Source organism: Salmo trutta, chromosome 34 (assembly GCF_901001165.1).
Source record: "Salmo trutta chromosome 34, fSalTru1.1, whole genome shotgun sequence".
Taxonomy (NCBI): Eukaryota; Metazoa; Chordata; class Actinopteri; order Salmoniformes; family Salmonidae; genus Salmo; species Salmo trutta.
This window is the reverse complement of record NC_042990.1, coordinates 10,530,871-10,558,407: the sequence shown is the minus strand read 5'-3', so window position 1 is coordinate 10,558,407 and position 27,537 is coordinate 10,530,871. Positions and strand designations below refer to the sequence as shown.

The 27,537-nt window shown below is 41.2% G+C and overlaps 1 protein-coding gene across 1 annotated transcript; it reads right to left on the bottom strand.

Moving 5' to 3' along the window:
* Window positions 1-1,268: 1,268 nt before the first annotated feature.
* On the bottom strand, window positions 1,269-18,737 carry LOC115173546 (BOLA class I histocompatibility antigen, alpha chain BL3-7). Its single transcript, XM_029731734.1, has 8 exons — window positions 18,607-18,737; window positions 13,146-13,412; window positions 4,473-4,751; window positions 3,804-4,085; window positions 3,465-3,569; window positions 3,126-3,143; window positions 2,767-2,844; window positions 1,269-2,642 (listed from the first exon to the last, which is right to left on the bottom strand). The coding sequence occupies exons 1-7, from the start codon at window positions 18,662-18,664 to the stop codon at window positions 2,795-2,797; spliced, it is 1,059 nt and encodes a 352-aa protein (XP_029587594.1). The 5' UTR covers window positions 18,665-18,737; the 3' UTR covers window positions 1,269-2,642; window positions 2,767-2,794.
* Between the last annotated feature and the right edge of the window lie 8,800 nt (window positions 18,738-27,537).

Genomic DNA, 27,537 nt, shown 5'->3' with positions numbered 1-27,537 from the left:
GGGGAGTGTAGTATAGGTCCCAGTGTGTTATACAGTAGTTACATGGGGAGTGTAGTATAGGTCCCAGTGTGTTATACAGTAGTTACATGGGGAGTGTAGTATAGGTCCCAGTGTGTTATACAGTAGTTACATGGGGAGTATAGTATAGGTCCCAGTGTGTTATTCAGTAGTTACATGGGGAGTGTAGTATAGGTCCCAGTGTGTTATACAGTAGTTACATGGGGAGTGTAGTATAGGTCCCAGTGTGTTATTCAGTAGTTACATGGGGAGTATAGTATAGGTCCCAGTGTGTTATACAGTAGTTACATGGGGAGTATAGTATAGGTCCCAGTGTGTTATTCAGTAGTTACATGGGGAGTGTAGTATAGGTCCCAGTGTGTTATAGAGTAGTTACATGGGGAGTATAGTATAGGTCCCAGTGTGTTATTCAGTAGTTACATGGGGAGTGTAGTATAGGTCCCAGTGTGTTATACAGTAGTTACATGGGGAGTGTAGTATAGGTCCCAGTGTGTTATACAGTAGTTACATGGGGAGTGTAGTATAGGTCCCAGTGTGTTATTCAGTAGGTACATGGGGAGTGTAGTATAGGTCCCAGTGTGTTATACAGTAGTTACATGGGGAGTATAGTATAGGTCCCAGTGTGTTATTCAGTAGTTACATGGGGAGTGTAGTATAGGTCCCAGTGTGTTATACAGTAGTTACATGGGGAGTGTAGTATAGGTCCCAGTGTGTTATACAGTAGTTACATGGGGAGTGTAGTATAGGTCCCAGTGTGTTATTCAGTAGGTACATGGGGAGTGTAGTATAGGTCCCAGTGTGTTATACAGTAGTTACATGGGGAGTGTAGTATAGGTCCCAGTGTGTTATTCAGTAGGTACATGGGGAGTGTAGTATAGGTCCCAGTGTTATAGAGAATTGCGTCCCTTATAGCAACACCATTCCATAAGTCTCACATTTCAACAGTAGCCCGTTTTAAAATGAACCCAACGCTGATTATCATGTTGCCAGGCAGGATTCTGTACAACAGGTTTTTATAGCACTATTCATTTCAGCCCTAGAAGGCAGATGTGCTGCTTCAGCTTTTCTGTCTGGCTGTTTATTGATCAATACATATCACTGATTCATTGGCCAGAGGTCACTTACCTGGTTTTCCAGGTCTGAATCAGTCCCTGATTAGAAGATAATGGAGAATGAAAACCAGCTGTGATTTATCCTAATCTGTATCATATGATAATGTTCAGGACAAAATAAACTGTGTAGAGATTATCCCCCTTTTTTAAGAAGTATTTTATTCAAACATTTATATTTGACATTTTAGTCTGTTACCCAGAGCATTTTACAGAAGCAATAAGCAATAATGTCTATGCCCTTGTCTTGCTCAAGGGCACAGACAGATTTTTACAGTCGGCTACTTGCCCAACACTCACACTAGCCTACCTGCCACCCCATCATCTTTCATACAGATCATCAAAATATATATTACTTCTTCTTAAACCCATATACAAAATGATATTGTTTCACTTCAAATCCTTCGCGGTTTAAAACACAATATCTTACTGCAAACATTATAAGGCCCAGTACGACACTTTGATTCAAATTTTGTACTTTATTGAAAAGTGTAAAAACATTATGACAGAACTCATGAATTTGGTCTCCAATTTGTTGTTTCGCTGCTTCATTATGTATCTTTTAAATGGATCACTTTTACTATGCTGTTTTCTGGACTATTAGATTTGGTAGATCATTGCTGTATAGAGCATCCATAACATACAAAGCACAAACAGTTGCAATAAAATAATTGTTCAACTTGCCCCATCACCAACTTATTTATACACAACCTACTACCCCAAAAAATATCAGAAATCAAATGTATCAAACTAGAGCAATAAAGCCACTTTCATTAAAAGAGAAATATTTACAAATGGAACATGTGAATGATGGGCCTTGTCTGGTTTATGGCCATACAGTTAAACAAGACAGTGAGCAAAGTTTGAACATGTCACACAATCACTCTGTTATCCCACTAAAACCTACACATGTGCAGCTACACTACACAAAATAATGTTGTTTTTCCGGTTTACAGCAATATCTTTTAAATGTGGTTGTTTTGATGGCTTCAGTTAAGAGAAAATCACGCAAATGTATGTTTTATTTGTAGAATAATCTAAGTTAAAATCTTAATTTAACATCTCACAACAATCTAATCCTTTCCATTGATTCTAGTATATCTGTAAGAACGAGATAAACCTCACACAGTAGCAATATAACATCTAACAATTCAAAACACATTACAACACTTTAAAAAGCCAAACCATAGATTAAATGAAAGTAAAACTGTTAAAATGAAAATCACCAAATAATATTTTTGACAGCAGATTTTTTTGTTGATGTATGGATCTGTGTTTACAGTGTGTGTGTCACAGGAGGCTGCTGAGGGGAGGACAGATCATAATAATGGCTGGAACGGAGTAGATCAAACCATGTTGATGTATTTGGTACCATTCCGCTCTAGCAATTACCACAAACCCGCTCTACCCAATTAAGGTGGCACCAACCTCCTGTGTTGTGTGTGTGTGTGTGTGTGTGTGTGTGTGCAAGTATACGTGTGTTATGGTCTTGAGAAGTTCCTCTTCAGCTCCTTCCTAAAACACATAAGAAGAGAGGTTACACACACATAAACACAGTACAGACAGTCAGACTGTGTACTAGTGTGGTAATGGTTGTATCAGTTTGCTCATTAATATGAGGACACCTTCAGTGACTTACTCTGATGTTACAGAAGAGCAGAGGTCTCTCAAGTCATCTGGGCAGCTCTCCCAGAGTTGTCAGAGTCAGTGTCGGAAGCTAAAACAGAAATTAAACCCCAATATTAGAAAAAAATACTGATTGAAAGATAATCCATGAGTTCAGGTTAATTCACAAGTTCCTAATTCATGGTTCACAGTAAATACAGCCTTCCATATTAACTAGGTAACTACATCAATTAACATCTAAGTTTGAACCAGCACCAGAATCTACAATGAAAAGAGACACAGCCTCACTCTAAAATGGATATCATTCAGCCCAACACAACACAAATCAGTGATCTTTCCAGAATAGAGAACAACATGAAGGTAAACACTTACTGCTGGTCGGAACAAAGCCTGAAACACAGAGATAAACATGTTGTTATTGACTCGGATAGCTTGGTTTGCTGGAATATTACAAGAGAACATCAGTTTGAGAGTATTCTGAATCCTGTATTCCTACTGCATATCCTACCTGCAGACATCACATACAACATTACTCTTTATTTACATGAATCAGAATAAATCCAATATTCCTCTACCATCACTAACTACAACACCTGATTGTAAACTACTTCTAAACTAACTAAAACACTGCTGATAATACCTGAGGTGACAGTGTAGCCTACATAGGAAAATAAAAATTATAATAAAAATGGCCTTCCTCTCCTCACTCACCTTTCTTGCTCTTCTTCTTCCAAATGACGACCCCAACAACAGCAGCAACGATGAGCAGGAGGAGAGCTACCACCCCTCCAATGATGGGGACAATGTTGGTGGCATCTGTAATCATCAGGACAGAGCATTCAGACTATAGTACTAGATGGTACATTTTCGTCAAAAATTAACTGTAAGCAGCATCTCTGTCAATGTCAATAAAAGGTCAGGAGGTCAAGGAGAACATGCAGTCAGAAAGCTAGTGTTACTGAGCAGATGAGTGAACTTAGAAAAGAGGAATATTGGGCACATTCAGTAGGAGGGTTGGGTATAGTGTATATTTGAATCTCTCCCTCTTACCCGAGTCAGTCAGAACCTTGATGAAGTCCTCCTTGAGACCCTTGACTTGAACCACACACTGATACTTGCTGTTCTTCCACTCCTCAGGCGTCACTGTCAGGCGGATGCTTTTCTGGAAGGTTCCATCATCGTTGGGGAGAGTCTCTCCGTACTCTACATCTTCATGGTGATCTTGTCCGTCTTTCTGCCAGGACACCATGACATCACTGGGGTAGAAACCTGTAGCGTGGCAGGTCACTGGAGAGGAGGGGGTCTTCTGGAGCAGAGACACAGAGGGGGGGACTGGAGAGAAGGGTTGGGGAGGGAATAAATAGAGGGAATAATCAGACACACGGAGATAGAGAGAAAATGACACAGCGGGTGGCAGAAAAAGAGAACAAGGGAGTTAAAAAGAAGAGGGTGGAAGAGAAAGAGAGAACGTAGTGTAGGAAATAGAGAGGAGGAATAGACAGACAGACAGACAGACAGACAGAGACAGACATGGGAGAGAAAATAACAGAGAGCATTGTGGACACAAGGTTAATGACAAAAAAACGATTCAATTACAAAAACGATTAAGATAATAATTTTGTTCTTCAAAAGTACAATTTTATATGATTTAAATCCAATACATTGTGATATTATATCCTGCAACATCACAGAGTTACATCATGTCATGTGTCTCCGTACCTGTCCTCATCAGAGTGCTCTTCCCATAGTCCACGTACTTCTTCAGCCACTCAATGCACTCCTGGGTGAGGTAGTTTTTTTTCTGCTCTTTCCAAGCCATGTTACTGTCCCACTTGAGTTTGGTGATGACTGCCTGTGGCTTTGGGGCGATCCATGTCTTTGTCTTCAGGTCAAATGCTAAGAAATCCTCTCCATCATATCCATACTGATCAAACCCCTCTGTGACTCCAGCCTCATCATCCCACTCACATCCATACATATTCTGGACAACGTGCACACCTGAGAGAAAGAGAGTGGAAGAGAGCGAGAGAGACAGAGAATGATCAACTCTGTGCGTTCTTCTGGCTGCTCTCCAGATTCAGTCTGACAGTGAGACCTCCGTTATCATTTATTATTAGTTATTTAAACAGAAAACAAAAGGATTTAACCAGACTGTAATAAAACAGAGAGAACCAGCTCAGAACCCTACTGTGTGATGAAGTCACACCTTCCCCACAGAGACAGAGGAAGTTACAGTAAAGACACTTAACCCTACTTGCTCCCGGGTAGCTGTCAACGGCTCTGGCTCAGGGGGAGTGTAAAAAATACATTTCCATTTCACACTACACAAATATAAGCACCCCATTTGACCTTTTAATGTGGAGACAGTGTGTGTATCTAGTCTACACCAGCTTATGTTGGGTTGTGTAACACTAGTTTAAAAATATATATTTTTTAGCTTACGGCACCTGGTATTCCCAGGTGGTCTCCCGTCCCAGTACTAACCAGGCCGACCCTCAACAGTGGGCTTGGAAGAGGCAAAGGTTGAGTCACGCGCTCTCAGAAAACATGACACGCCTACTTCTTACCCCGGATGTCAGCCGCACCAATGTGTCAGAGGAAACGCTGTTCGACTGACACAGGAAGTCAGCTTGCACTGGGCCAATTGTGCGCTGTCCTATAGGGCTCCCGGTCACGGCCGGTTGTGACACAGCCTGGGATCGAACCCCAGGCTGCAGTGGCGCCTGAGACTGTCCTCTAGTGATGATGTCAGAGATAAATAGAGGAAGTGAGAGAGGATCCTCTGTTCAGTCAGGAACAACAGGAGAGAGAGACGGAGAGACTAACATGAGGAAGATGATCTCAATAATGTGAGTCTACTGGAGCAATACAGTGTGTATGATCCCAGATCCTGAGGGTGACAGGTGAGTGTATAGTTCCCCTGAGAGGAACTATACACTGATCAGAGACACCCTGAGAGGCCTGATCAGCTACAGCAGCAGAGTCCACAGGGAGTCACTGGGAGCTTTGGTCCAATAGAGCAGAGAAGACCAAAAACACATCACCATCATCACTATCCTCATCATCATCATCATGTTCTGTTCCTCTGCTTCTCTCTACAGTCCCATCAATTCAGAAACACTCAGGGAGACTGAGGAGACTACAGCTCTACAGTCCCATCAGATCAGAGACACTCAGGGAGGCTGAGGAGACTACAGCTCTACAGTCCCATCAGATCAGAGACACTCAGGGAGGCTGAGGAGACTACAGCTCTACAGTCCCATCAGATCAGAGACACTCAGGGACACTGAGGAGACTACAGCTCTACAGTCCCATCAGATCAGAGAGACACTCAGGGAGACTAAGGAGACTACAGCTCTACAGTCCCATCAGATCAGAGACACTCAGGGAGACTGAGGAGACTACAGCTCTACAGTCCCATCAGATCAGAGAGACTCAGGGAGACTGAGGAGACTACAGCTCTACAGTCCCATCAGATCAGAGACACTCAGGGAGGCTGAGGAGACTACAGCTCTACAGTCCCATCAGATCAGAGACACTCAGGGAGGCTGAGGAGACTACAGCTCTACAGTCCCATCAGATCAGAGACACTCAGGGAGGCTGAGGAGACTACAGCTCTACAGTCCCATCAGATCAGAGACACTCAGGGAGACTGAGGAGACTACAGCTCTACAGTCCCATCAGATCAGAGACACTCAGGGAGGCTGAGGAGACTACAGCTCTACAGTCCCACCAGATCAGAGACACTCAGGGAGGCTGAGGAGACTACAGCTCTACAGTCCCATCAGATCAGAGACACTCAGGGAGGCTGAGGAGACTACAGCTCTACAGTCCCATCAGATCAGAGACACTCAGGGAGGCTGAGGAGACTACAGCTCTACTGTCCCATCAGATCAGAGACACTCAGGGAGACTGAGGAGACTACAGCTCTACAGTCCCATCAGATCAGAGACACTCAGGGAGGCTGAGGAGACTACAGCTCTACAGTCCCATCAGATCAGAGACACTCAGGGAGGCTGAGGAGACTACAGCTCTACAGTCCCATCAGATCAGAGACACTCAGGGAGACTGAGGAGACTACAGCTCTACTGTGGGGGACAGAGGGGGAGCACATAGCTGGGCAGCGTGGATAACACACACACACACACACACACACACACACACACACACACACACACACACACACACAGTAAATCAACAGCTCCATCTGTCCTCCAGATTCAGTCTGCCAGTGGGATCTCTATCATCATGTGTTAGTTGTTCAACCAGACTGGAATAAAACAGAGATCAGACCTCTACAGTGTGATGATGATGATGTCACAGCTTCCCCACAGAGACAGAGAGATGATGAGGAGACTCAGAGAGTGTGGATCTATTCTACACCAGCTGATGTTGGCTTGGTTCTATCTACTGTGTTGAAGATACACACTGTGTTCAGTACAGTAGTGTTATTCTAACTAATGGATGTTGTGTAAGACTGTAGTTTTCAGTGAGGTGGGTCAATGAATAAAACCCTGATAAATGAAGACGGTCCTCTAGTGATGATGTCAGAGATAAATAGAGGAAGTGAGAGAGGATCCTCTGTTCAGTCAGGAACAACAGGAGAGAGAGACGGAGAGACTAACATGAGGAAGATGATCTCTCAATAATGTGAGTCTACTGGAGCTATACAGTGTGTGTGTGTGTGTGTGTGTGTGTGTGTGTGTGTGTGTGTGTGTGTGTGTGTGTGTGTGTGTGATCCCCAGATCCTGAGTGTGTGAGTGTGTAGAGTAGGGCTGCCCCCTGACAAAACAAAATCCTGGTCTACCGAGAGACGTCTGTTCTTTATCAAAACGTATATATATATATATATATATAGACTGTTTGATGAAATACTGAAGACAAACAAATGACTCAAGAGGGCTACGCTGCGTTAAAAATGACAGCGACTGCCTGTGACTGGCGCACGTTGTCTCTCTCCTCCCTGCTGCAGCGAACAGGCACCACAGCACAGCAAGCGTTTATCGCCGCAGTCCGCGCTGAAGCTGCCACACAATTACAGCCGTTTAGTTTCTAACTTGTTTCTCGGACTGAGAAGTTGCTACCGAAATCCCTCATTTTGTTTAGGAAAAACATTCCCTGTTCCCTCAACCGTCGCTCTCTTTATGTGACACATGTACGCATCGCATGAAGGTGCCCAATAGGGGCTGATCTACAGCCTATCATAATCACATCAACACACTGGTTATAACAAACTCCCAACACCGCAACACAACTTAAAGGACGCGGAGGACGTAAAAAATAAACTGGAAACGGGGGAAGGTTTACTGGTTGCTCGGGAGCGAAACGGGAAGTCAGATGTGTGGAAGACATTTGACTGAGTTGTGGAAACTACAGGAGATCCAGGTAAAGGAGTGTACAGGAGAAAGCACTGTGTGAGTATGATGGATGACAGACAGGTGCTGTTACATTACAATAGCATGTTTTCTGACCATGTGGAACAGTGTAAGCAACACTAAATACATGATAAGTGTACCAGAGAGTCTGTTCTAATGAATAAAATAGAAAACATATATAAAGCCTTTATTACAGCTGTAGGAGCCGTTTTGGCCTGTTTATGTGTTGTGTGTATGTTGTCTGTCAAGGGTTATTTTAACCTGTTTTGTACACTAGAGGGGACTATATGTTGGGGTCATGGGTCACTGGTCACGTGTGTGTGTGTGTGTATAGCTAGAACAGGTGACCAGGACGGGTTAGTACAGGAGAGAGGACATCCAGTTGTTTCCGTATCACAGATACAGCTGATAAAACACATCTCTCTGCACCTTTTCTACAGGAATTATATTAGAGTGTATTAGAGATACTTATATTTGATATGCGCAATAAATGGGAACTTCACCCAAAAAGAGTAACGTTTGGAAAGTTGATTTTAGTGGACGTGTTCTGGACAGCTCTCTCCTGTGCCAGTGGCTGATCATAGGGAACGGCCACTACAAAAGTAAGAACTTAACTCTCGTTGGAAATTGGACTGATGGATCTTTGCTTGCAGCATGTCGGATTAATGGAATCACTCGCGCTGTGCCTATGACAACGAACAAGGATCGTGGCAAACATTTCCCGGAGAAACGAGAAGAATCCAGGAGCCAAATCTCCCGCGCCGTTGCTCACCAAAGGACATTGGTATGTGCGCTTCACTCTTGCGCTGCGCGATGCGAGTTGAACACTGTTTTGTAAATTGTAGCGTTGTGGAATAGGAAGTGGAGCCAGGTGTTTCATAGGGAAATGCTATCCAATATGTTGACGCTTCATTTCTGGACATTAGAACAGAGTATTGGGCTCTGTATTATCTTAGCATTGGTGAAAAGACAGAGTGGCGTCATGATTGAATAAACATCCTGCTGAATGGGCTGCGTGAGATGAAGATGGACTGTAAAGGACGTGGAGAACAACGTTCTCTCCCAGAACAACTGCTCTGAGAAAATGTTTACTGAAGATATCCGCAGAACATTTAACAAATTGACATATATATATATAATGAAAAAAGACTCAAATTGTGGACTGTGTGAAACAGGGGCTGTCTGACTATGTACAGCAGGGGCGTATTGGGGTTGGTGATTCTTGTGGACGTGTTATGCACAGCTCTCTCCTGTGCCAGGGCCTGTTCATAGGGAATCACCACTACAATAGCACAGACTATAAACAGCTGCATGCATTCGTGGATTGTGGTTTATTTATTGTTTAGGCAAATTATTCAAGGCTCCCTTTTTATTTTGTTTTAAAACTAAAACGCTTGATTGCATTTCAACGCATGAATGACTCGTCTGTGTGATGACCTGAACGAATGATTGATGGATTGATACAGCAGCCTATATATTGAAATATTGGCCAGTAAGTCAGTTACGGTACTAAGAATAAACAGGACGCACTCTTAAGTCTCCAGCTCAATGCTGGTTATACAAGGCTACTACTCAACTAATGATAATGACATGACTTATTATTATAATGATCTTAATAACTTTAATAATAACAGTAAGGAGATAAATAAAAAGGAGGGTATAGGATCTAGAGCTGCGTGCCTATTGTGTGACAAAACAGGTGCTGTTAGATTACAATATCATTTTTCTACCCGTTTGGAACAGAATAAACAACACTAAATAAATTCTAAGTAATACCAGAGTCTTTTCTAATGAAAAATATAGTAGACTTTATTACAGCATAGCAAATATTAAAAACATCAGAATTTGTGAAATTGATTTATCTGACTTGTTGCAGGTGCGCGAGGCTTGGAATCAGCAGGCTATTAAACAAACACTCAACCAGGCAACGGAAGCAGGATCTGTCTTATTTCTGTAGATGTATATAGATGATTTATAAAGCCAGGAACGTTTAACAGTTAGGCTGTTGATTATAGACCTAATTAAGTACGGGTTTCCTCTCTCCTCACTTTCTTTCACAATGAAGCCAAGGGCTGTTTCCTCGTCTCCTCACTTCTCTGCTGCCTCCGTCGCATTGTTCTCAACACCAATACGCTGGTTAACTTCGCTATTATGCACAGAGCAACATATAGGGAAAGGAGCCAATTCAACAACGCACTGAAGATTAGGTTTCAGAACCGCGGACAGCGACCAAAACCAACGCAGGAGAAAGAGTATTTGTTATAAAATAATACTATATTAGTGTTGCACCATTATTCTTAGATAATAGAAACATATACATTTTCAGTAGCATGTCTTTGATGGACGGTGCCATTATCACCCAATGGATTAGTCTACTGAGACAGGAGCCAATCAGACAGGTGGCATGTGCACCGTGTAAAAAACAAACAATTTGCAACGGCTCCACTAAAGAAATCTCAGTCAACCAACAGCCTAGCGACCAAACAATCAACCAGTAGACTAAATGGGGTCAGTCCTAGTAGAGTTCCCCATAGAGGACAGATCAGCTCCAGCCGTAGAGTCCTCAGGGAGTCACTGGGAGCTTTGGTCCATTAGAGCAGAGAAGATCAAACACTCTTCATCATCATCACTATCACCATCATCATTACTATCATTCATGCTCTGCTCCTCTCTACAGTCCCATCAGATCAGAGACACTCAGGGAGGCTGAGGAGACTACAGCTCTACAGTCCCATCAGATCAGAGACACTCAGGGAGACTGAGGAGACTACAGCTCTACTGTCCCATCAGATCAGAGACACTCAGGAAGGCTGAGGAGACTACAGCTCTACTGTCCCATCAGATCAGAGACACTCAGGGAGGCTGAGGAGACTACAGCTCTACTGTCCCATCAGATCAGAGACACTCAGGGAGGCTGAGGAGACTACAGCTCTACAGTCCCATCAGATCAGAGACACTCAGGGAGACTACAGCTCTACAGTCCCATCAGATCATAGACACTCAGGGAGGCTGAGGAGACTACAGCTCTATAGTCCCATCAGATCAGAGACACTCAGGGAGGCTGAGGAGACTACAGCTCTACAGTCCCATCAGATCAGAGACACTCAGGGAGGCTGAGGAGACTACAGCTCTACAGTCCCATCAGATCAGAGACACTCAGGGAGACTGAGGAGACTACAGCTCTACAGTCCCATCAGATCAGAGACACTCAGGGAGGCTGAGGAGACTACAGCTCTACAGTCCCATCAGATCAGAGACACTCAGGGAGGCTGAGGAGACTACAGCTCTACAGTCCCATCAGATCAGATACACTCAGGGAGGCTGAGGAGACTACAGCTCTACAGTCCCATCAGATCAGAGACACTCAGGGAGGCTGAGGAGACTACAGCTCTACAGTCCCACCAGATCAGAGACACTCAGGGAGGCTGAGGAGACTACAGCTCTACTGTCCCATCAGATCAGAGACACTCAGGGAGACTGAGGAGACTACAGCTCTACAGTCCCATCAGATCAGAGACACTCAGGGAGACTGAGGAGACTACAGCTCTACAGTCCCATCAGATCAGAGACACTCAGGGAGACTGAGGAGACTACAGCTCTACAGTCCCATCAGATCAGATACACTCAGGGAGGCTGAGGAGACTACAGCTCTACAGTCCCATCAGATCAGAGACACTCAGGGAGGCTGAGGAGACTACAGCTCTACAGTCCCACCAGATCAGAGACACTCAGGGAGGCTGAGGAGACTACAGCTCTACTGTCCCATCAGATCAGAGACACTCAGGGAGACTGAGGAGACTACAGCTCTACAGTCCCATCAGATCAGAGACACTCAGGGAGACTGAGGAGACTACAGCTCTACAGTCCCATCAGATCAGAGACACTCAGGGAGACTGAGGAGACTACAGCTCTACAGTCCCATCAGATCAGAGACACTCAGGGAGGCTGAGGAGACTACAGCTCTACAGTCCCATCAGATCAGAGACACTCAGGGAGACTGAGGAGACTACAGCTCTACAGTCCCATCAGATCAGAGACACTCAGGGAGGCTGAGGAGACTACAGCTCTACAGTCCCATCAGATCAGAGACACTCAGGGAGACTGAGGAGACTACAGCTCTACAGTCCCATCAGATCAGATACACTCAGGGAGGCTGAGGAGACTACAGCTCTACAGTCCCATCAGATCAGAGACACTCAGGGAGGCTGAGGAGACTACAGCTCTACAGTCCCACCAGATCAGAGACACTCAGGGAGGCTGAGGAGACTACAGCTCTACTGTCCCATCAGATCAGAGACACTCAGGGAGACTGAGGAGACTACAGCTCTACAGTCCCATCAGATCAGAGACACTCAGGGAGACTGAGGAGACTACAGCTCTACAGTCCCATCAGATCAGAGACACTCAGGGAGACTGAGGAGACTACAGCTCTACAGCCCCATCAGATCAGAGACACTCAGGGAGGCTGAGGAGACTACAGCTCTACAGTCCCATCAGATCAGAGACACTCAGGGAGACTGAGGAGACTACAGCTCTACAGTCCCATCAGATCAGAGACACTCAGGGAGGCTGAGGAGACTACAGCTCTACTGTGGGGGACAGAGGGGGAACATATAGCTGGGCCGTGTGGATAACACATACACAAACACACGCATAAATACATGCCACCTGTTGGGCGGCAGTCCAGCTTGTTTTCTGCGTCTGTGAACCACAGTAATGTCTGTGAACTATCTGATCTGCAGTCTCCATTCAGTCCTGGTTGAGTTCACTCACTACCTTTATGTTACAGTAATATAGTACCTATCTGCTACCGTGGTAACACCATAATAAAACACTTAATTTTGAAGTGTGTAAAGTATGTGTTTGTTTGGTTTAACTCAATCATTATAGAGCAGAACATCTTGTCAACGAGGGTTCTTTTAAATCTATTGGCTAGTAGACTGTATGTACATCACAAAAAATCATTGTGTGAGAAAAAGCATTGACCGTTTGTCTGACTGTCTGTGTGCACATATACCTGTGGACTTGGACTCGTTGAAGCGATCCTTTGCTACTTGAATGTTGGCTTTGAAGGTTTGATGGGCACCAATACCAATCTGAGTCATGCTGTCCCAGTAATCTGCTCCCACACTCTTCTTCATCCACTCAGTCTTGGGGACTGCAGTCTTGGTGTTGCTGTCAAAGTATAGGTATGGTGTATTGTCTACCAGACCAACAATGATGAACTCTGGGAAGCTAATATCACCTGAGGCTGCTGTATAGAAGTTCTTCAGAGTGTGGATGGCTGTGGACAACAACAGAGTAAAATAGATCAGTAATTACATATACTTTTAATTTTGTGTATCAGACATGGAGAACCAAAAAATAACTAATGTTCTATCAGGAGAGTTATCTGGAATCATAGTAGGATGGAGACACTAAACATCAAGACCAATATTCTGAAATGGAACAATGCCATGTTCCCAGGCAGATATTTCTGTGGATTAATAAACCTATGACGTACACAAGTGAATAATGAAAACATAGTATCCCTTCCAAATGTGTGTGTTCATGTTTGGAATGAATGTGTCAGAGAAGTACACTGATAATAACTCAGCGCCCAAGAGCACTATCAGTGATAGACTAATAAATAAGATAAGACACTACTTTTTAGCACCTTTACATTTGACCTTATACTGTATTCATCCCCTGATAGGAGCTACCAAGTGATCTATACTATTTGATTCAGTGCAGACTCAGGTAACACGGCATCAAAATATACTTTTATGTTAAGTCTATTAGTGGATTATATTTCATTAAGGGGAGAAAACTGCAAAAACACATATTTACATTTTCTTGATTTTTGAAATCCAGGGTCAAAACCTGTCAATGTTCACAGTACTGTGGGGTGAAGCTGACATCATATTCAGAGGAAGGTAAATGGTCAATTCTGTTTCTCAAAGGTGGCAGAATTGACTGTTTAGCCTCTTCTCTGAAGATGTTAGTAGCACCCCAGTGTTGTCACTGAGCAAGCTATAGGCTGATGTGAATAAGTCTTTTAAACAGGTTAACACTTGCAAGGCCGCTGGGCCAGACGGAATACCAGGGAACATTCTAAGAGCATGCTCAGACCAGCTGGCAACTGTCTTCACGATCATTTTCAACCTCTCCTTGTCCCAGTCTGTAATCCCAACATGTTACAAGCTGACCACCGCTGTCCCTGTTCCCAAGAACTCCAAGGTCACCTGCCTAAATTAGTATCATTCTGTAGCACTCACATCTGTAATCATGAAGTGCTTTGAAAGACTGGTCATCAGTACATCACTGGGCCAATGTCTCAGTACATTACCCTGGCATTTTTTATTTATTTAACCTTGACTTAACTGGGGCGGCAGGGTAGCTATGTGGTTAGAGCATTGGACTAGTAACTGAAAGGTTGCAAGTTCAAGTCCCTGAGCTGACAAGGTACAAATCTGTCATTCTGCCCCTGAACAGGAAGTTAACCCACTGTTCCTAGGCTGTCATTGAAAATAAGAATTTGTTCTTAACTGACTTGCCTAGTTAAATAAATGTAATAAAAAAACTAGGCAAGTCGGTTAAGAACAAATTATTATTTGTTCTTATCCGCTAACCAGGACAGCGCTGAGCCAATTGTGCACCCCTCTATGGGACTCCCGATCACAGCCGGTTGGGATCGATCCAGGATCTATAGTGACCTCTCTAGCACTGAGATGCCTTAGAACGCTGCGCCACCCGGGAGCCCATCCAGGACCTTTATATCAGGCAATGTCTCAGTACAACACCGGGGCCAAACTCCCTGCCATCCAGGACCTCTATATCAGGCGATGTCAGTGGAAGGCCAGAAAAGACTTCAGCCACCCAAGCCATAGACTGTTCTCTCGGCTACAGTCCAGCAAGCAGCACTGGAGCATCCGCTCTCGAACCAACAGGCTCTGAGACAGCTTCTACCCCCAAGCCATAAGACTGCTAAATAGTTAATCAAATGCTTACCTGGACTATCTGTATTGACCCTATTTTGTACTGATTCTATGCACACTCACAAGACTATCCCCCCACTAACACTTTCACACAAACCCACACACACGCAGATACACTACATACTGTATGCACACACACACACACACACACACACACCAGACCAGGGATCACTATAGTTTAAACTATGTTTTGTGGAAAGTAAAAAAAGTTCCGGGGGAACAATTTGAATACAGACCCCCCAAAATGCCTATTTTTTAAAATAACTATTTGAATACAGATCTGAGAAAGTGACTACTTTTTAAAACTATTTGAATACAGATCTGAATAAGCAACTACTTTTTATAATGATTTGAATACAGATCTTTATTTTCTTAAACTATTTGATTGGATGCCTTCAACTAATAGGACTCCTTAAAAACACTCTACTTCAACACAAGTGACTTTTTAACAGGTTAGGAGAGAATTTTCCCTAACCCTTTTTCTAACCTTATCATAATTCTCCTAACCTACTATGTTAATTATCCCAACCTGCTGTGTAAGTTCTCAAAGTGACACATTTTTAGGTAATCTCTTCAACTAATGGCAGGGCTGTATCTGGAACTGCATGTTAAAGATAGAAATATAATGAATAGACCACACACAATCTTCTATAGTATTCCAATCTGACAGTCATACTTAATCTATACAATTTCTATCTGAACATTTTGTAAATGTCTATTCTCCTGAAACCAATGAACCAATGATATTTTGTAGAGATAAGTAAATAAGTTGTGATACTCAACTACTTGTAGTAACTTTGATTAATAGCAACATTGTTGTTACATAGGACTTTGCGTTATAGGAAATTGCTTTATAATGGCATAATAATGGAATTATTATATTATTAGAATAAGGAACAGTCACTATTCCTCCTGTGTACAGTACTAACTAAAACTTGCAGCTCATTGCTATGCAATTAAAATGCAATTAGCAAAGTATTATTTAACAACATGCTAATAAAATGTTGCTTCAAAAGTAATTTGTTTTATTACACAGACATAAAAACAGTTTAATGTTCAGTGTTATTGAGAATGCTAACAGTAATAAAATATTACTATTAGGCTGTGTCGAAAGGAAAGGAAAATCATGTTAGCTTGAATTCTGAGTAACTATCCCTTTACAGATGCTAAAGTGTATGTTTGAAACAAGAACACTTGCCATCAGATGGACAGAGGTTCGAAGTTGTTTTTGCTAAGCATTCAACTTGCTGTTTGCAATGTTTGCAAATGGCTTTGAATTACTGCAATATTTTCAGGTATCATAAAATTAATTGCAGCTTTCAACCTTTTCAATGGCATACAGTACACATGAATACAAACTTGATGTCAACTGTTACTGTATTACCTTATGTCTCACTCATTATGAAAATATATTAGTTAGTCATTTGAAGCTGCAAAAGTGGTCTACTCTAATGTTGAGGTGATTCAATGTCCCTCATGTATTTAATTGTAGGCTATAGGCTATATTCAAATCCATATACAAGAGCCCTCGAAACCACGTGCTTATGATCATATATTTAGACTAATTCAACTAACTGTTGTAGTTTTTTGGTTCTTCATCAAATATTTGTCAGCCATCAAATAAATATTTGTTTTTGTTTTCAAATAACTTGCATATATTAAAATGGTTTTCTGAGAGGTATTCAAAATACTATCAAATAGTGTTGTTTTTTTCTGAGACCTGTATTTGAATGTCAAAGAAAATAGTTGCCTTTTAGTTGAAACTATATAAACTATATTTGACTACCTTGAGTGTTTGAACATTTTTCAAATAAACTACAAAATAAAACTATTTTCTGCCCATGTCTGACACACTTTCATGCTCACCGTATATGCTGCTGCTACTGTTTTCTTAATGTTATTATCTATCCTGATGCCTAGACACTTTACCCTGCCTATATGTACATATCTAGAGGTGAAAAAAACCGCACACCTATTTAGGCGAGGTGCTGGCTAGCGGAGTGGAACACTGTAAAAAAATAAAGGAGAGCTGCACAATCTAGGAGCTCAGATGCAAAAATGTAATATCCAACGTTTCGACAGACAAGCTGTCTTCACCCTGATGAAGACAGCTCAGCTGTCTCTCTGTACATTGAAATGGTACTCCCTGTATATAGACTCATTCTTGTGTATTTCATTCCTCTTGTGTTATTACTTCAAATGTTCTTATCTAACTTGTATTATTTTAGTCTAACTCTGTATCGTTGGGAAAGGGCTCTTAAGTACGCGTTTCACGGTAAAGTCTACAAAGGTTGTATTCGGCGCATGTGACAAATTTGATTTGATAGACAAAGGGACGCTTGCTTCTATAAGAGACAGCAGAGTAACTTTATTTCTGGTATTATACTGCCACCTTGAGGATGTTACAGCAAAATAATATGCCAAACTTGTTTTCTTTGCAGGCCAAATTGATGTACTTTCATAATATCCTTCATCTTCACCTTCATCACAAAAATATTAGAACTGAAACTGAATATACTGTAACTTAAAAAAACGTTTTAAAAAAAGTAATGACTGCACCCCTCATATGCTTACAACTTAGTGTAAAACGTGATTTCATTCGGGTGAAAACTTTCTCGAGTACCAACCCACAATTATCTGATCAGTTAGGTGTGGGAACAGTCATATCGAGGTATTACTAGGCTGAAAAGGGAGAGTCATGTAACTTAATGGACAGCAAATCTTCAGGTTTGTACATTCCGGTGCATTATAATAGGACTACAAAAACATATAGCTATGCACAACTAAATTCAACACTGTTCAACAAAGAAGCTCGAGTGGCGCAGTGGTCTAAGGCACTGCATCTCATTGCTTAGAGGTGTTACTACAGATCCTGATTCGATCTCGGGCTGTATCACAACCGGCCGTGATCGGGAGTCCCATAGGGCGGCGCACAATTGGGCTAGCGTCGTTAGGGGAGGGTTTCGCCGGGGTAGGACGTCATTGTAAATAAGAATTTTGTTCTTAACTGACTTGCCTAGTTTAAATAAAGGTAAAATAAAACAAATTTTTTTTGTTGCAGGCCCAACAGTGATTTTGAATATTCCAAAACTCCTATAGAAATGTAATAATTTATTTATTAATGACCATATTGCATAAATCATATTTTTTTTATCGGGATAAAGAACATACACCTAGGATGTAGTATGTCTCTGCATCCAGTACGAATGAAGTTAAGATGTAGTTTTGCGAGCCAATGCTAACTAGCGTTAGTTAGCGCAATGACTATCTGCTGCCGTAGACTTCCAGTCATTGCGCTAACGCTATTTAGCAACTTCCTTCAAACTGCATGCAGACATAAAAATGATATCTACGAGCTAATCTGGCTCTGAGGAAGTAGATAAAGGACTTCATTGCCAAAATACCGTAGAATTAATGTAAGCATAACGCTAGGCTTTAAATAAATTACCTACATAAACGTAAAAAAATATTTTGTAAAATCTAAAATAACTTTATACTGACCAGCAGATGCTGTATGAAGAAGGCTTATTCCCAGTACCAGCAAGATAAAACCCTTCATGTTGACGTTAATCAATTCCGAAGGATGAGTTGTCTCCAATATATTATATGAAGGTTCTCTCTCTAGGTTACCTACTTCAGCCGTAAGGAACGAATGTGGTGACGTATATTTCGCACCAATTTATAATGCGCTTGTATGTCGTTTTTTGAGCCAATGATAATTTAACCAGCTCCAGCATCATTAGAATCCGGTTGGAACTGAGCAGCAAAGGTTCATTTACGAAACTGAAAGTAAGTTGTGTGTTGTCAGTCAACCACTAGGACCAAAATAGTGTTCTCAGTGGGCCTGGGGCTGGGGGTCTAGACATTTTTACTACTAACTTTGATGGTTTATTGCAACTCATGATAATTTATGTCTCCAGAGAGTGCATTCAGGTACAAATATAGTGTGAAACTAAAGGTCTATGAATGAAAAACGTACACTTTTTTTTCTTTCTTTCTCATTGTCTTTTTATAAAAAATTATTTGTCATAGCAGATGTTTTTGATTACACAGTATACTTTCAATGTAATTTTACTGAAGTTATGCAATCATCGATATTCCAGTGCATATAGGACATCAAAGATTTCTGTAAACTTTTAACATGCCCCTTGAAATGCCACTTGAAATGGAATCTCTAGAGAGTGATACAGATCAGTTTTCAACTTCAGTTAGTAATTAAAAAAGTAAAAATGTAACCTTTATTTAACTAGGCAAGTCAGTTATGAACAAATTCTTATTTACATTGACAGCCTACCCCAGCAACACTGGGCCAATTATGTGCCACCCTATGGGACTCCCAATCACAGCCAGATGTGATGCAACCTGGATTCAAACCAGGTACTGCAGTGACACCTCTTGCACTGAGATGCAGTGCCTTAGACCACTGCACCACACAGGTGCCCCAGTCATCAGCTCTAGAGCTTGAGGCTCTTCTTCATCTCTGTTCTGTTAGTGCTCTATCTCTTACACTGAGACCATGTAACTAAACAGAACAGTGTCCCAAACAGCATCACTCCTAACACACCTAATCGACTCAGTAAGAAGTCCTAGCCCTTTGTTAGAATGACCCTGTATTATTTATGACTAGACTTATTAATGGGAAGACAACTTGATCTTAGACAGGTTCTTGTAGATGTAATTCCCCACCTCTGAAATTTGACCGGTCCTTCTTTGGCAAACAGTCTGTCAGATGTATTGGGATAAAGGAAAATCTCAGTATCAAATCAAATCAAGTGTATGTATGAAGCCCTTCTTACATCAACTGATGTCACAAAGTGCTGTATAGAAACCCAGCCTAAAAAACCAAACAGCAAGCAATGCAGGTGTAGAAGCACGGTGGCTAGGAAAAACTCCCTAGAAAGGCCAGAACCTAGGAAGAAACCTAGAGAGGAACCAGGGTATGAGGGGTGGCCAGTCCTCTTCTGGCTGTGACGGGTGGAGATTATAACAGAACATGGCCAAGATGTTCAAATGTTCATAGATGACCAACAGGGTCAAATAATAATAAGCACAGTGGTTGTAGAGGGTGCAACAGGTCAGCACCTCAGGAGTAAATGTTAGTTGGCTTTTCATAGCCGATCATTCAGAGTATCTCTACCGCTCCTGCTGTCTCTAGAGAGTTGAAAACAGCAGGTCTGGGACAGATAGCACGTCCGGTGAACAGGTCAGGGTTCCATAGTCGCAAGCAGAACAGTTGAAACTGGAGCAGCAGCACGACCAGGTGGACTGGGGACAGCAAGGAGTCATCAGACCAGGTAGTCCTGAGGCATGGTCCTAAGGCTCAGGTCCTCAGAGAGAGAGAAAGGACTGAAGTTTATTTAGGGCTTTATCCGGGTAGCCGGAAGGTAGAGCATTGCAGTAGTCTAACCTAGAAGTGACAAAAGCATGGATTACTTTTTCTGCATAATTTTTGGACAGAAAGTTTCTGATTTTTGCAATGTTATGTAAATGTAAAAAAGCTGTCCTTGAAACAGTCTTGATATGTTCGTCAAAAGAGAGATCAGGGTCCAAAGTAAGGCCGAGTTCCTTCACAGTTTCATTTGAGACGACTGTACAACCATCCAGATTAATTGTCAGATTCAACAGAAGATCTCTTTGTTTCTTGGGACCTAGAACAAGCATCTCTGTTTTGTCCGAGTTTAAAAGTAGAAGATTTGTCGCCATCCACTTCCTTATGTCTGAAACACAGGCTTCCAGGGAGGGCAATTTTGGTGCCTCACCATGTTTCATCGAAATGTACAGCTGTGTGTCGTCCACATAGCAGTGAAAGTTAACATTATGTTTTCCAAATGACATCACCAAGAGGTCAAATATATAGTGAAAACAATAGGGGTCCTAACTGACAATTGACAAAAAACGGACAATAAATCCTTTAAGACGAGCCAGTCTAGATACTGCAAGCATATTGAGGGAGGCCTAATACAGGGAGGTCTGGCAGCAACTTACTGCTGTAGGCCTAGTTCTTACAATGGTCTTGACTCAAATCAATAACATGCTTTGATGCTAAAGAGGAATAACCTATGCCTATAGCCTGCGTAAAGTATTCTCAATGGGCTGTGTGTGGTTTGGAAGGATGGCACTTTAGAGTTATCTCAGGGTAAGGTCTATGGAGGTTTATTTGGCGTACTTTATGTGACCCATTGATGGAGGTGCATTGTGTTGGATCTAGCTCCATCTGATATGAAATGGTTTTTATATTATCACATTGAAAAACACAGCAATAAAATAATACAGCATAGAAATGCAATGGAAAGTACCTTTTACATACAGTGGAAGATGGAGTTAAATAATGTTGAGGTAAGTCCCACACCCTTTCCCGTAAGCACGTCAGCATGCAGCCATCTTGTGTCTGTCTATCCTCAATCATAAGATGGCCGACACACTGAAGCATCATCTAGTTCTGGTAAACTAGGATGGTTTAACGTAATCAAACTGCTGAGTGGGATGCTTTACGTTGAAACATTCTTTGCTTGTTAGCTTACATTCTTTTCATTTAAAAAGTGTTTTTGTCTCACAAAGACTAGGCTACTGAACAAATGTTAAACAGTGCCAGTGGATACTAGCTGAAAACGCTTTGATCTTAACTACAGGTCCAACCGAGGCATCTTTGATCATATTTTCACATTTTCTCTCCCCAATGGAAATGTGTTGTGGAATTGTTTAACACTCCCACAGTGTGTTCTGGTATGTATGTGGAGGGGATAACCAAATAATGTTCAGTTAGTTAATCAGTCTGTGAATGGAAAGTCCCTGATAAGATTCATAAAAGGGATCAAACCATAGGCTACAGTGAAGGATAAACAATGCCACAGTGCCATCTATAGGTAGACTGTATCTCTCCTCACTTCTGTTTCAGAGAAATCACCTGACGAGTCACTTGACTTTTGGGTGTCTTTGTCGCTCCAGGGTAAAGATTCCTCTAGGAACAGATCTAGGATCTGCTTCCTCTCCCCCAATCCTTAACCATTAGTGGGGAAAATGCAAAACTGACCCAAGATCAGCGTCTTAGGGCAACTTCACCCTACTCCGTCTCGGTCATGCTCAATGTAGGAGTTTCCTCTCATCACAAATCTTGGATCAGATTACCCTACTTCCAATCCTAACATAAAAAATGGGTGGTGAAAGAAATATCTGACACTATCAGTGGTTGGGGTAAACTTCTACTGACTCCCTCTGACATAGTCAGTTGTTACTGTCAACAGAGAACTGGAATTTGGCACATGCACCAGGAAGTAAGCTCATCAGAGCAGAAGCCATAGCTTGTTAATCAGATGAAAGTATGAGGTCATGGAATCCTTCTTGTTACCTTGTTTCTCTGCATTCTGCAAACAGTCAGTATATTCTGTGACATTCCGACTCGGGAAGACTGAAAAATAAGATATTTTCTATTCAAAAGTTAGCTGATTATATCTGTTGAATGGATATATAAATCATATTAAGCGATATTTGAATGGCATTAGAAGTTGAATAGGATCTCTTCATTATAACAAAACACATGTTTTAGCAATAAAGTCGTTATGGTTCAAATGCTTGCTGTGGTGTTATGGATGTTATTTCACACATAAAAAAAGAAAACATCATGGAATAATGAGTGACTGCTGGGTATGATGCTGTAGGTGACATGAAAACACACCATGGTGGAATTATGATCCAATAGGAGATGAAAGAACTATAATGTCATCAGGCACCAGGCAGAACTGAGAAACATAAGTTGAAATAGAAAGTGCAAGTAAATGTCATTGATTATTGAGATGTTTTAATGGTGATAATGATGAATACATTTAATTATAGGGGGTTTCTGGGGAGAGGTTTGAGAACCACTCATATATAGGCCTCACTAATGCTTACATAGTCTACACCAGTTCACTAGTCTTTCTCCAGTAGAGAGCTGCTCATTCAAATCCTGTCTATGATATACAGATCTGGCTGGTCTGCCATGTTTGTTCCCATGGGTGAACTATGATGAGGGTTGTAGATATGGGTTTTCTTTTTCATACATGTATGATTAGTGATGACAGTAACTGTGCCTTAACAGCCTTGTTGGTGACTGCCCTGAGGGGTTAAAGGTCAAGTAACTAGATGAGAGGAGAGCAGAGAGGACTACAGTATAGCCTACAGTATGTACCAGAGAATGAAGGGGTATGTTGTCTAGTATGTAATATCTGTCCATTCCCGGTAGCAAACACTTGTGAATTAAGTCTCTTCAGCACTACATCATGTGACCAGGGTGCATGTTCTGTTTGGCTGCTGATTGAAGCTCCTCAAAGCTCATTGACAACAATAGAAGCACAAAGACACATTTAGTAAGTTAGCAACCATTTATTTCTGAAAAGAAACCGTATATACACATTTATGATTGCAATCCTCCACCCAAGAATTCTATATATAGAAATTGTAATCACACAAAATATATACAATAAATAACCTCCTCCAAAATAGCCTGAGTGGCAGTCGGTTTCAGCTCTCTTTCCAACTCCTTGGCATGATAGGAGAAAGTGGAAGGAAAAGGGAAAGGGAATATCTAGTCAGTTGCACAACTAAATGCCTTCAACTGAAATGTGTCTTCCGCATTTAACCCAACCCCTCTGAAATCAGAGAGTCAAACATACTGGCACTCAGGCTACCTCCAATGTGTCTGTTATAAAATTGTAAAGATCTGAGAAAATAATTTGTACAGCATTGTTAAGAATAAAATAGCTATACTTTGATGTAACAGAGCATTACTGGACACCATGGAGTATGCATCACAAAAACCCAGGGATATATTTTTGGGGATAAAAAGATGGCATCATTATAGTTGTATCACTAGTTTTACATTGATGTAATCACTTTCCAGGTTTCCATTTACTGATTGGTATTCCTGTGTAGCAGAAAGATAATCCTAAAGCTTGAAGTTATTAATGTTGTCTTTATTAAGACAGTAGTGATACTCCTTATTCCAGGGTGTTGACACTGTGCCACAGCATAGCTTTAGTACTTAGTTTGTAACAACTTCAGTGTTACAGGTTAGCAAAAGTGAAAACTATTTTTCCTGTATATTTTTCAAATAAAACCCATCTGTTTTTGTATTTCAAACTAGTTTATATACCTATAACCCCAATTTCAGACCCAGTTACTGTAAAAATAAGATTTTTGTCATTGTAGTTTTAGTTGTGCAGTTATTAGTTACAAGAAGTTATCACCAGATAGTGCTGTTTTAGAGAAATGTGTCTTTATGTGCCTGGGTGCACATTACTTTGACTCAAAATTGTAGAAGAGTTTGCTGTCTTTCTTCTCTTGTCTGTGATTCTCTGCTGTGAAGACAGTCAGACAGACAGACTGACAGACAGAGGTCAGTGAAGAAGATGACTGAAGCTAATACAATATATTCCACTGAAAAGCCTAATCCTAACTTAAGATATCTACCAATAACTCAAACTTGCATCATGACATGCAATCACATCAATAGGGGATTGGGGAGAAAGTTGACATTGGTGTTTCAAAGACACCCAGAGAGATATCGACCTGTTTGATTAGTGAGGGAGAAACCTTCTGTCTTTGGAGCAGTGTTGTGGGAGGAGTTGGAGCCAACATCAGAAGCTACAAGGAAAACAGACACAACCGCATTCTAAAATGGATTCATTCCAACACAATATATCCAAAGTCAGAAGATAAATGATGAACAACTACAAGATGAAGCATTTTCTTTCTGTTTCAGTGATGACGTCAGAAGCAGAATAAAGGCAGGCAGTCACTGTTAGCATGAAAGAAAGAAACAGAAAGAGACATTAAGAGTGTGTGTGTGTGTGTGTGATACTAGAACTAGATGATGCTTCAGTGTGTCGGCCATCTTCTGATTGAGGATAGATAGACGTATGAGAAAGAGAAAGACAGAGAGAGAGAGAGAATGCCTGTGTGTGTGTTTTTGTGAGTCTATTAGTGATGGGGGGGGAAAATGATACAGTTACATATCGGGATAATAGTATATTTCTTTACAATATATCGGATAATTTTGTTTTTGCGCAAGTTTGTTGTACCTGCACTATAAAACTCCAATATTTTTCCTTCATAGCTTTTCATTCATCTTCTTTTTAAATAGGGAGCCAATTTGTCTTCAGCACTTTTACTGATCAAAACTCGTATTATCATGTCTCTCTCTTGTCCCTCTGCAGCAGACATGATGAGTAGTATGTTTGGAACATCGAATCGCTAAAAAATCACAGTATCGAATCATAATACATAAACAATCTTGAGAATCCTAATGCATATCATATCGGCACCTAAGTATCATGATAATATCGTATTATGAGGTCTCTGGCAATTCCCAGCCTTGGGCCTATGACTGTGCATGTGTGTACATTTCAATGTGTCCTTGGGTGTCTCTATGTAGGAGTATTCCTGTATGATCCGCATGAGTTTGTTCGTGGTGTGATTGGCAGTGGGTGGTGGTATGTGAATCATATTGAGGGAAGTAGTACATAAAACATTGATTTTGGTATTTTGATGGATGATATTACATTATACATCCCAAAAGTTGTTCCTCATCGGTTAATGTAATAACCACCGGTTAGTGTAATAACTTATTACATTTAATAACTTATTACATTTAATAACTTATTACATTTAATAACTTATTACATTTAGCGGAAAACAATATTACCTTAACTGTTCAACATTTTATTATGTTAACCGGCAAGTTATTAAATTAACCAGTTTTATTACATAAAAAATGTAAAAGTTATTACAAATAGAAAAGTTATTACATTAACCAGTGTTATTACATTAACCGTTGTTACAAGGCCTATTCCCAGCACAAGATGGATAAAACCCTTCATTTTAACGTTGGCCCCTGAATTCCTGATGTGTTTTCTCTGCCAATCTTTTCCTCTTGAGGCATCAGGCACAAATTATCAGAAAAAAACAATATTAGATGTATATAATTTTTTAACCAATTCCAATTGAGCTAGCTCAAGCACCAGTAGCCAAAAATCTGGGTGGAACCAACCAGCAAAGCTTGATAAAAAAAATACAATGTTTTACGTAGCTGAAAGTAAGTTGTATGAATTTCAATCAACCATTAGGCCCAAAACAGTGTCTCCAGAGTGCATGCAGGTTCAAATATAGTGACAAACTAAAGGCCTATAAATGACCAACGTCAATAATGTTCATTATTATTTATGTCAATACCTCACATGCCCCATGGAAGTCTAGATTAGAGTATGCTGATTCATTGTCATGGTCATCTGCACTAGTGTTTGAGACTGTTGTTCATCTCTGTTCTATTCCTCCTTCTGTTACACTGAGATCATGTATCTAAACAGAGCAGTGTCCCAAACAGCATCCCCCCAGCACGGATATGAGTTCGTAGGTTTCAGTGTCAGTTTGTCATGAAAACAGAGCACATGTTGCAGAGGCAAATGAGGACAGACATACAGACAAGCAAACAAATGTAAAACTGTATTTGATCTGAAACAGAAGAGAATGTCTGATGACAGTCATAACGTAATTATGTCTATGATAGTTATATGGCTTTAATGCAGAAACATACAGTAAAAGGCCACCACCTCACTGAGAGGACCTAACACTCTTTAGAATGACCTGTATTATGGTCAGACTTGTGAATGAGAAGCCATATCTTGATATTTGCCAGGTTCATGTAGTTATACTGTAGGTCCCCAGCTCTAAAATGTACTACAAAGCGTTGACAGGTCATTCTTTGGCATATATCAGACGTATTGGGATAAAGGAAAAAATACAAATAGTCTGTGACAATTGACAATAAAGTAATATATTTCTCATCTAAGACAAGCCAGTCTAGATAACCTGCAAGCGTTTTGTGGTAGGCCTACATACAGGGAGGTCTTCCAGCAATCTGCTGCTGTAGGTTAAGTTCTTACAATGGCCTTGACTCAAATCAATAACATGGGAGGAGGATCACTTTGATGTGAAAGAGGAGAAACAATGTATTCTTCCTATAGTATTCTCAGAGGGCTTGTGGTTTGGGAGGATTGCACAATAGAGCTATCTTAGGTCGTGTCTACACTTGACACTTACATGCAACTTCTCCTATCAGAATACGAAGATCACATTGAAACAGTAGTTGCATGTGTTAGCTGGCCTCATAAATGCTAGCCAGCAAGCTAATATTTAGAAAAAAAACACTTTTGTTTGGCTAGAGTTATCCTAACCCATTTGCAATCCCTTTAGCATTGCTTGCTAGCTTGCTGGCTAGCTACTGAGGTTAGCTGGCTAGTTAGCTACAGTAGTTAGCTCCTGCCATCAGTTGTTGTTGTGTTATTATCATATTTAGCCTATTCCACCGTTTGTAGAATGCATACTGTCATTTGAATATAGTGCGGGAAAAGGGAATCCGAACACACTGTGGACACATTTAAATGTAGGTGTAGAAGCATG